The sequence below is a fragment of the Fukomys damarensis genome, unplaced genomic scaffold, assembly GCF_012274545.1.
Source record: "Fukomys damarensis isolate Sample0158 unplaced genomic scaffold, DMR_v1.0_HiC HiC_scaffold_30, whole genome shotgun sequence".
Lineage (NCBI taxonomy): Eukaryota > Metazoa > Chordata > Mammalia > Rodentia > Bathyergidae > Fukomys > Fukomys damarensis.
Genome location: NW_022900942.1, coordinates 13,215,298 through 13,227,008, shown reverse-complemented (window position 1 = coordinate 13,227,008; position 11,711 = coordinate 13,215,298). Strand labels below are relative to the sequence as shown.

Sequence of the window (11,711 nt, the reverse complement as noted above, 5' to 3'; positions counted from 1 at the left end):
ACTCTTCATTCAACTTAGAAAACATATTGCCTTCAGAGGATTTTAAGCTCTTCTTTGTCAAGAGACATTAAATAAAAGTAAACTCCTTTGGAAAAGCATTTTATGTAGTCATAAATCATGGTATCAATGCCTACTTTCTTTTGCAATTATATTTACGACGACCCCTTCTGTCTCCTCCAGTGCACCTGTCAACTCAAATAAATGATCTTCCAAGCTGACTCCTGCTCTCATTAGTTTAGAGATTTCTCTATGCACTCCAGCTTGACAATGTTTGCCTTTCTTCAAAACCTGCTTTAAAGATCAACTCTTCATAAAGCCTGTCCTGATCTTCCTGAGAAGGCATTAACCTATATTTCTGCTCCAAACTTCTTAACTGTAAACAACACCTGTGCTCTATTTTCTGGGCAGTTGAGTATGTCACATCTCCCGCAAGATGTGATGGAGGAGTGATGCAGAGACGAGTAATCAGTGTCTTGAGATGGACAGCCTGGAAAAAGTGGAGCTTCATTTTCCTCCTGTGTCTCCTCTGAGCATCCTTCCTTCTTTTAGTCTCCATAATTGTGCACCTTGTTCTATCGTTTTCTCCATTTGCATTTGCAAAGAACTCAGGACTAAGTTTAGTACATAGATTGCACAAGCTCAAAAAAGATTGGCTGTGTTGATATCAAATTTAACTTATGGTAAAATGAATAGAATACAAATTTTACAATATGCTAGAAAAGCAATGCTTTCTTTAGAATCATTTACATTGTTTCCTGGTCACTTTTAAATTTTGTGTCAGTATAGGTAACTAAGAGAGAGGCCACACCAGGAATGGTTACTAACATCTCTAATCCCAGCATTCTGGGAGGCTGAGGAAATTTGATCACAAGTTAGGGGCCAGCCTGTGACATGTAGTGAGTTTGACAACAGCTTGGAACATATCAAGGCCCTGTCTCAAAAACAAACAAACGAAAAAATTGAAATAATGAACCTCTGTAAGATGGCATGTCTTGGTGCTCAGAGAGATGGCAGAAGCTAAAGGCAACTAACATGACAATGTAAAGTTGCTAGGGATGTAAAGGAGCAAATTAACTATATGATTATATTGGCTCCATAATAAGGACCTTTTAGAAAACATCCAAGTAGGTGACAGAAGTCTCTATCAGATAAGGTGCATTTTTCCCTTGTCTGAGGAATTAGAAATATTTTAAGAGACCATTCACCTTTTCAAAAGTTTACAAGAAAATTCAGACCCCAATGCTACAAGGAAAATAATGAGTTGAGTGTCGGAGAACATTCACTTACATTTATTACTTTTGTTATCCTGTTTGATTTACCTTAATAATATAATTAACCTAATAATATTTGTAGCACACTTCATAAAAATGTATTAATAAAATGAATCAGGATAACTCTCAGTTAACAAGGACCTCGGATTTATGGAACTGAATTATTGATAAAAACATGTATCTGGCTATTTTGACAATATATATTTTTTGTTTCTATATTCAACTTTTAAAAGGGACATAAGGATTATGAATTAAACAATAGACAAATTATTAACTGAAGTCTCATTTTTTTATTCTTTGATCAAGTTAAGAATTTCTTAGCTGGGTCCTTTGTACCATATTGTGATAGGCAGAAATTACTCAAATGGGAAAAAATCATACACAGAAACTAACATTTCAGAGCAGCTGGAAAACAAGCTCTTTTTGAAATCATATCCATTTAAGATTCAGAGAATTTTACTGGCTTTATGTATTTAACTTTCTTCCAGAGTTGGGATATTGTATTCATTTTCTTCATTGAAATATATCAACTTCCTGACAAAATGCTATTTTATTTATTTGACTACTAAAACTGATAGATTATACACTCTTACTTTAATAAAAGTAATAGGAACCAGGATTGTGTTTTTCAATTTATTACATTCTAAGACCATGGAAATCTCACCCAGATGTGAGGAAAGCCTGACTTCCTAAGCAAGAATGATAGAAAAAGCTCATGAAATACCTTAAGTGAATATTCAAGTAATATCAAATATCAAAAACTTTACACACCAAGAATCAAAACTTTTACAGTCACTTAGACATACTGAATATTTTTAAGTAGGAAAAAATAAAGTTACACAAAATAGCCAGCAACGCTATGATAGAAGCTGTTACTCTTTAAAGGCCTGAAGACACAGATATCTGTTTACAGCCACATCGTAATTATCTAATTAAATCAAAGTGAATTATGGAAAATCAAGTATAACATATCTATTCTGCATTGTGTTGCACAAAGTTGGCATGTGCAAAAATAGGTACAAAGCATCGGATTTCCAAAGCAACCCATCGACTTTAATGTAGGCAACTGGTGCACTTAGACAGAGGTAAAAACTCAACTAGGGGCTTCGGAGTGTTGCATGTAATTGTGATATGTCACCAAGATTTTGAAAAATGAATTAAAACATAAAAAAATAAAATGAATAGCTTTACCAAATTAACACAGAAGACTAACTTAATACATTGTTTGTTTGAAAACATGTTACTGAACTGATAAAGCACTTGTGTTATATATTTGAATTCATTTTATGAAAAATACTTATTTATTAAAATAACTTGATTTAAAAAAACTTGAAACATCTCCTTCCTCATCTACAGATGTCACCCATTTGTAAATGTAGGCCGGACGTTCTTATTGAGAAAATAAAGTCTACGTAGCCATTAAATAGGAACTTCTACTATACTGATCAGTTTCAACACTGGCTTCTAAATATTAGGCTCCTCCAGGGCTCTTCAAAGAACATGTCCAAGTCTTGGGGGGGGCTGTCTTATAAGGGTCAGCACCAAGAGTCGTTGCCAGAGTCCAGCAGGGTACCTCTGGGGTTCTGTTCCAACAGCGTCAACATCTTCTCTTCTGATGAATCAATGTCTATCTGCCATGAAGTTATTCTAGCATTACCATTGAGGGGGCCTACTCTTCTAATGAAATATTTCTGTTTTCCCACAGCGTTGATGGGAATTAAACATATATGGAAGATATTCATTCTCCCTAGTGTACTTCTTTTAGTTTGTTGTTTACAAAATGAAATGCCCATTAGTAGCTTTCTGGTGCCAAAATCTTCTAGGCAGAGAATAAACATGTTAGTATCCTATACAACTAGGAAGAATGGAAGGGTATGGACGTCCTGTGTGTGAAAAGCTGCAGGACAAGTGAATGGTAAATTGTTCACCTAATTTATTTTCCTGTCTTCACTGCTGTTGTAAGTAAAAAGCCTTAGCATATGTATATATATCATATTTTGAGATTATTCATTCAAAGTGAAGATATCTAAGAAGGTTCCTAAAGAGATGAAACAATATAAAATATGGCTAATTATTTTAAAAATCTTTGGTGCATCCTCTTTGAATTAAAGGGCATAAAAGCAAGTATGGTAATAAATAAATCACTCAAGCCAAATAAAAACAGTAAGTTTTATCACAAGTAATGTGTATAAAATATATACAACAATAATGAAAATAATCTTTATCATGTTTAATGCATCTTTTCTTATTCACCAGTTGATTAAATTAATGTGATTTTTTTAAGATGATATGTTTTCAATATAGAGTATTCAAAATTGCTATAATTCTTTCATGTTTCCATTACAAAATTATTTTATTTTTCATTTATTTGGATTTATTTATTTATTTTTCCTGATCCTGGAGATTGAACTCAAGACCTTGAGCTTGTCAGGCAGACATGGTACCAATGAGCTACATCCCTGGCCCTTGGATTTATTTTTAACGTGTGAAACTGACTTCCTCTCAAGGAGATATAACAGTGATTTTATCCATTTGGTTTGTAAAGCCAACTGGACTTGCAAGGACTGCATTGTGGTAGATCAAACTACTTGCTATTTGGGGCCAGGCATGGTGAAGCACGCCTGTATTTGCAGTAGGTGGGATGCTTAAACAGGAAGATCTCCATGAGCCTGAGCACAGCTTGAGCTACATATTGAGTTCAAGGCAGGCCTGAACTACATAGCAAGACCCCATCTCAACAAACAAACAAACAAACAAATAAAAAAACAGAAATTACTTGATCTTTGAAGGTCAGAATTCCTTTAAACTGTAGAATTCAGTAGTTTTGAAAATGTTGGTAAGTAGATGTATAGTAATATTGGTTCTTAAAATTCATTTTGTAAGAATACACATTCAATTATTTTTTAAGTATCCACTCACTAAATCAAACTTTAAAAAATGGGTGTGCAATTCATCAACAAATGAATATATTATAGAGGTTTGCTTTATTTGTATGAAACACATCATAATCACTAAGCTTTTGGATGGTATATATGTGCCTGACAGAAGAATAACTTAGAATTGTGCAACTCATGCCATAAAAGGATCTGTGATTTTAAAGCACTTAAAAAAAAAGACCTTCCTATTTTAAAAGGAGAATGTAGTTCATAAAATTTTAGAAATCAAAGATTTGGGGAAGTAAACTCAATCCTAAAGTATATTCTGTACTCTAAAATTTGGGAAGAATTGATATAAATAAAGTGTATACTTGTGTGAGTCAGCTTTTCTTATCACTCTAACAGAAGAAAATATTTCTCTTAACTCAAGTTAGGAAATTATTATGCATTTTATATATCTTTATATAAAAAATTACAAGTAGCAAGCATATGACACAAAGAAATGAAAGAGTAACAGCAGTATTGAGAATGCATGCTTTTTACAATGTGTCTAATAAAGAGGATATTTCCCCAACTCAAATATCCAGTACTGACATGCAGGGTATTTTCTCAAACTGTCAATTCAGTCATATTGCTAAGTGTCTAATCAAAAGCATGTCTATTGTAGGGTATAAACGGTAAAATACCTAATTTCAAAATGATTTCTGAAACTTGGTATCATCCTTTGATACAACATAAAAAAGAAATTATGGTTATACAGGGAAGACAAAAAATGAGATTTTTCTTATTGCCGTCTAGTAATTTGACTCATTACTTATTACTGTGTTTAATAATAACACCAAAATAATGAGTGTGTATAGTCCGTAAAAGCTCTAGCTGGTGTTTCCATGGTCCACATTTTCACTTTTCACTGTAGCATGTTCAAAATCACTCAGGAACGCACTATTCTCAAGCAGTCTATATAATGAAAACAATGTATATGTAACATAAGGTTCATCCAAAGTTGGGGTTTTTTTTCCCACATATCACACAATGTACAATTATATAACAAAGACATAAACAACATAGAAACAAAAGTGAAACTGACAATAAAAATAAGGTTGGGATAGTCTTAATCAGGAACTAATTTCTTCTTCAAGTTTCCAGTAAATCTCAAAATGTATTTAAAAACTAAGGAGCACTTGGTGGCCAGCAACCAAATTACGAAATGAACATATCATTGTGCAGCGGGGGTGTCTTGCCGAAGGAGTAACAAATGTCTGTAATTCTTAAGTTTGGATAAAGGCAGTGGAATGAATTTAGAAATATGTCCACTTTTCACAATTCACTATAGAATTTTCTTTTCACAGTCCCCATGTTTGTATAAATAGTTCTTCTCTGAAAATAAAACACAGTTAAAACATTTTCTTCCAATAAAAAATGCATACAAATACACTAATTTTTTCAAGGTAATATAGAGCAAGGAAGTGTATTTCCTAATGCAAGAACAGTTGACAGGCTTGAAGAGTTTTGAAGAGATTAGCTGTCAAGCAAATTTAATTGGAGACAAATTAGACTAATATACACATAGACTATCAAGTGCAGAAAGTAAAACCTTGTGTTATTTAGTGACAAAATAGATACACAGATAGACAACTAGTACTATGGAACTTTGTACATGCTGCATTTAATTTTGATGAGATAAGCTACATATTCATGCAAAAATAAGAGTGAAAAATTGTATGAGGACTACCAAAAAGTTAATGTTTGTGTTTTGAATAGAATGTTGCCAAATTATCATTAAGGTAATCACCACTTTAATTTATTCACTTCATTCATCTCCATTGTATAAAGAATGAATATTCTATTATTATTTATTTTATAAAACTTAGGTTCTTGTAGTATTTATACTAAGAAACCATGTGTTCATTACTTTTAGTACCATTACCTTAAAATATGTACAATATCACTTATTAAGTTAATATCCTTTTAATAATACTTTAGTACAACACTTAATGGTAAGACTGTTAACATATATCTTAAAGTTCTACATGGCAAAAAATTATCCCCATGAGCACTGGACATTTGCATTTATAATTATGAAATTTCATGAAACACACATCTTGATAAATAATGAATAGATGTCACATACCCTGAAAAGAACAAATACAAAACAAAAAAAAAAATACAAGACAGTTTCAACAAAACAAAACAAAACAAAACAAAACGGAGTACAACAAAGTGGGAGAAGGAACCAAGGGCATTTGCTTACCTTGAATTTTCTTTTTAGACCCTAGTTGTGTTGTATTCAGATTCATGTTTGCTTAGAGACCCAATGAGGCAGAACCTGGAATGTTATGGCTATTTCATTCAACCAAGTAGTATTTGGGCATAAATAAATATATGCATACCAATATTTACTTAAAAGCATTCTCCAAATTTATAAAATGATGGATAGCTATTTTGTCATCAACATGCAAGACATTAAATCAACTAAAATATTTTAGATTTTGATAATGTATAAAATAATGAAAAAGGTATGTACATTTATAAAATAAGCTAAATGCTAGTAAACATGCAATAAACAAAAGTAGATAATGCTAAAATTTAATTTTTTGTAATTTTAAATTTTCTATCCTCAAAACTTTTATTCATTTTAGTGCCAATAATACAATACAGAAATTACTTTATATTTCTAAACAAGAAAATAAAATGTTTCTACTCTCTACATTTAAATATCAGTGTGCAGTATCATAGCAAACCATGCTATTGTACGCAATTTATGTTATCTGATATGTAGAAGATAATTGTTTTCATTTTCATACAAAAATAAGTATATTATGTTGAAAAATATGTTACTTTTGTATCAAAACTGTTCAACAAGGCCAGGGATTTAGCTCAGTGGTTCTGCCGCCTGCCTCGCAAGCACAAGGACCGAGGGCCGATCCCCGGTACCAAAACAAAACAAAAACTGTTCACCAGGATGGATTAGCCATTGTACTAAGGCAGTTTTTTCCAAATATAATTTTCTATTTTAAAATATATAAATATTGATGGGAACAATCTGAATATAAATTGCAAGTTTATAATTCTTATACAAATAAATATTTTTATATATGTATAAAAATAGAATATATTTGGTCTGTTGTGTATATGTGTGCATGTGTGTGTATATATCTAGATATCTAGATATATAGATATCATGCAATATGGGACTTAAGAAAATTATAGATAGTACTGAAAAAAAAAAAGAAGAGAATATGGTAAAATCACTTAAATGGAACTGAAATATGAAGCCAGAAAGACAGATATCATGCAATATGGGACTTAAGAAAATTATAGATAGTACTGAAAAAAAAAAAAAGAAGAGAATATGGTAAAATCACTTAAATGGAACTGAAATATGAAGCCAGAAAGCACACAATACTCTGGAAGTATTTCAGTCCTCAGGTTATAGTTGTCATCAGAATATCTATTGATACTGACCGCTGGACGGCTTTATCATGTCTGGACAGCCTGTGACTCGTGGTTGGCACCTCCTCGATTTCATCGATGTCACAGGCATCTGCAGCATCTTGCGAGTAGTTGTGTTTCATGACGAGAATGTTTCTTCTGTTCATGGGTGGGATGAGGGGCTTGGCGGGCTGTGCAGGCATTTCTGTCAAGATAGAAGCATCTCTTGTGCTGAGGTTACTGCGGCTGCCTTTAGTACTGGACAGTTGGGATCCACAGTGATGGTCATGAATGCATTTGGAAGATGACCTCCGCAGTTTATGGTAATTTTCAAAGTCATCCGCCACATCTGCAAAGTCAGCTGTTGCTCCTGTCCCTCTGAGAGTACATAATTCATAGTGAGGAGGCTCAAACACCTCCTGGAAAACGGTCTGGTCAAAGTCTGATTTCCTTTGGACGTATTTTTTACGAGGCTGTTTGATCTGTACAATGACAGAAACGATAATAAGGATGATCACAATGCAGGAAGTCACGCCAATTACAGTCCCACTGGTGTTGGTCAGCTGGTCCAGCAGGCTGGTTTTCCTCTTTTCTGCAGGTAGGAGACAGTGAAAACAACAGACAGACAAAACGAGAAACAATCCACCACACATTAATATTATGGTCAAATATATATTAAAAATTTAAAAATGAAATAGTCTGAGCATAGAATTTTCACAGACTTAAAGCAACATAAAACTATTTAAAAATAAAAATGTTCTCACTTTTCACAGGGGCCCTACCTTTTAGCCCCCCAAATACCATCATTACCCATCATATCAGCTTTAAATAATGACATGTATATGTGTATAAGTATGTATGTACATTTATCTATACACTGAGTATATCTATATACATGTGTATATTTTAGCAATTTGTATAAGATCTATGTCATGATATTTGCGAAGAAACTGGTATTTTTATAAAGTAAATTATTTTCTTGTGCTAGTTTTAAAGATACCAGTAACCTCCACTACTGGGAATATAAATATATTCGTATTATTCTGTGCCTATGCTTGACAGAGATAGCTGACGTTAAACTAACCATAGCATCTGGATAACAAAATGTAATCCAATTCAAATTTAAAACAGACATTTCGGAATAGTGTTGTGAGAGCCGGCATGGATTCTTTGCCAAATTAAGCAGCCATAACTGGCAAAAACTACTGTGGAAAATAATTGAATTTAAATTCTTAGTTAATGAAACTCTGGAAAATGTCTGAGAGTCCTATAGCAAATGGATACTCGTCTATTTGAAATTAGCTGCATTTCTTTCAGGACAGTGAGCATCTGTGCCATTTGAACCACAACTGGCTCCCTGCACACTTAAATTATCACCTCTCCTCAGGGAAGTCATAGAAAAGGATACAGGACATCCTTTGAAGATAAAGAAATGAAAATGCATTGCATTATAAAAATAAAAATGGGAAAAGGGTGCAGAAAAAGTAACAGAGTCTCAGAAAAATATAGCAAATAAGTGTGTACAGAAGGAGAGGAGAAACAGAAAAATATTTAGGAAAAAAATGGAAATAAAGTCATTGTAAATAGGGAAGGGTGGAGGGGATGAAGGGAAGGCAGGCGTATTGGGAAAAATGAGAACCAAGATACATCATGTAAGGTACAAGATCCCAATGATGAATATAACTGTACTGTATGCCTAAAATGTACCAATAAACTTAATGAAAAAAACTGCTAAAAATTTCCCAGACTTGATGACAGAACCCATTCTAAGTTCAACAATGTCCAAGTAGAATAAATGCTGAAAAAATCCATTCCTTTTATTTAAAAAGTTTAAAATGTCACATATTTGGTGACAAAAGTACAAACAAGATCAACGGGAGACAAACTAATCTTGGAATAAGTAAATGACACCAAGGGTAAAGTAATTTTACAAAAAAAATGAAGAGAGCCAGAAATGTTAAAGAATTGTGTAAGAAATTATACTGGCAAATATGTGCCATCTTTTCTTCTGACAACTTCTCCAAAGGATTTAAATTATACAAAGTAAAAATTGTTACAATGTTTTAATGAGTTCATCACATAAATAGACATAACTGGGGGGGAGAAAGATTAGAAATTTTTAGAAATAATGTTTTTCTATTGCACTAGAATTGTTAGTACAATACTGAAATATCTCCTGAAAAGTCAGACTGTTTATTACAAGTTCCAAAGCAATCACTAAGAAAAACAATCAAGTATACATTGAAAAACTACTAAAAATTTAAAACATTAGGCTAGAAAATATTCACTTAACGAAGAAGAAAACAGTAAAGGAAGAAAACAGTGTAAATATGTGATAAATGTAGAAAAATGTTATAATGGTAGACAAAAATCCAACTATATTAATAACAGTATATCAAAAATGAATACAGGGAAACACGTGATAAAAAGGCAAAGAATGCTAAACTGGATTTACAAGATAAGATTCAACACATGCTGTATATAGGACAAATATTTTTAGGACTGAAGATTGAGCCCAGGGTTTCATGCACGCTAGCCCAGCATTCTATCCCTGACCTACACCCCCAGTCCACCTAGAACAAAACACTTTCTATTCAAAAGATAGAGACTAAATAGAAAGCAGAGGCCAGAAGCACAGGTGCAAAAGGACTGGAGTGGCGACTGCAGTGTCAGACAAAGTAACTTCAAGGCAAACTGTGGCACTGAACGTATTGCTGTATGGTGACAAAATGTTTAATTCACCAGAAGATATGAAAATTATAAACATACACTGTGCTAATGGCAAAGTTCAAAAATATATGAAACAAAAGCTTTAAAAAACTGAGGAGAGATGCAGATAGTTCAGCCATACTTAAAGAGTTAAATCCTATTTCAAAAATGGATAAAACATGGAAGAAGATTAAAAAAAACACAAATATTGCTGTGTGGCAGAATAGCCCTGTAACATCGGCAAATACACATTGTTTTTAAGGACACATGGACATTCTTTTAGGCTATCTTTCACACTAAGCCATAAAACATACCCCCACAATAATGTAAGTTATTGAAATCTAAGAAGTATGCTTTCTCACAAGAAAATCATTCAGAAATCAAATTAATGGCTGAGCCTTCTAGAGAATATGGCAGGGACTTCCATGAAACACATCCATTTGGAATTTCTAGATTGTTGCCTCAGGCAAAATATTCCTTACAGGTATGGCAACAAATCCCACTGGGCAAACAAAGCTGGTAGTGACTATGACTCATCAATAGTGTGGCGTGAGGATAATTTAGCCTAGTACAATAAGTCAGATAGTATTTTTCTTCCTATCTACTGACAAGTGGTTCCAGGGACACAGAATTAATGATGGTCACCACGTCATCATCAAAATAGTTGCTACTGTTCAATTCATCTTATTGAATCTACAAAGCAATGGCTGCTGTGTGATATGTCCCTGTGCCAATCAACAGAAGGTGTTGCAGTAGATAACACTGGACTGTAGGCATCTGAGAGCTATCAGTCTGCTCTTTTTTTTTGCAAACTGTTTAATAGTGAACCTGAACAAAGAGTATGTGATAATAAATTCAACTTAACATGCAACAAGGGGCAGGGGATTTAGCTCAGAGTTTCCACCACCTGCCTCTCAAGCACAAGAATGCAAGTTCTATCCCCGGTACCAAAACAAAATAAAACAAACAAACAAACAAACAAACAAAAAAACACACGCAAAATAACTCAGCCCAAGAACCCTGTCTAAATAACCCTTTAAAGAGAGGCTATTTTTAGTGGAAACTATTTTTAATTGAAAAAGAAGAAAAATATTTTGGTAGCACATTTGGAATGGAGTTAAGAAGCTGGAAGTACTTGAAAGCACAAATGTTCCCTGAAGAATTTCTATCTCTAGAGTATTTGTAAAAGTGCAACAAATTAAAAAAAAAAAACTTGAATTAAATAAGAGGTGTGGTTATGGGTTGAGGGGTACCAGGTATAAGAATGAAATAATATATTCTGTGGAAAAGTCCAATTTACTCTCTGTGGCTTTGCAGGCTATAAGATATTTTAATGAGCATTCTAGTAGTGAAGATAGTCCACCATGAATTAATGAGTGAGAAAATATGTGGATAGCCTAAATAAAGGCAAAAAATGGCTACA

The 11,711-nt window shown here is 33.2% G+C and overlaps 1 protein-coding gene across 3 annotated transcripts in view; it reads right to left on the bottom strand.

The window, feature by feature from the left end:
- Window positions 1–4,647: 4,647 nt before the first annotated feature.
- The window catches only part of Neto1 (neuropilin and tolloid like 1), a 106,326-nt gene continuing 99,262 nt past the window's right edge, over window positions 4,648–11,711 (bottom strand). For 2 of the 3 annotated variants that reach the window (XM_033757460.1, XM_033757461.1), the window contains exons 6-8: window positions 7,613–8,171; window positions 6,399–6,473; window positions 4,648–5,524 (exon numbers count right to left, since the gene is read on the bottom strand). In XM_033757460.1, coding sequence (XP_033613351.1) covers window positions 6,413–6,473; window positions 7,613–8,171 — 620 coding nt within the window. In that variant the 3' untranslated portion in view covers window positions 4,648–5,524; window positions 6,399–6,412. The remainder of the gene's footprint in view (window positions 5,525–6,398; window positions 6,474–7,612; window positions 8,172–11,711) is intronic. The other variant, XM_033757458.1, reaches the window with a different exon arrangement.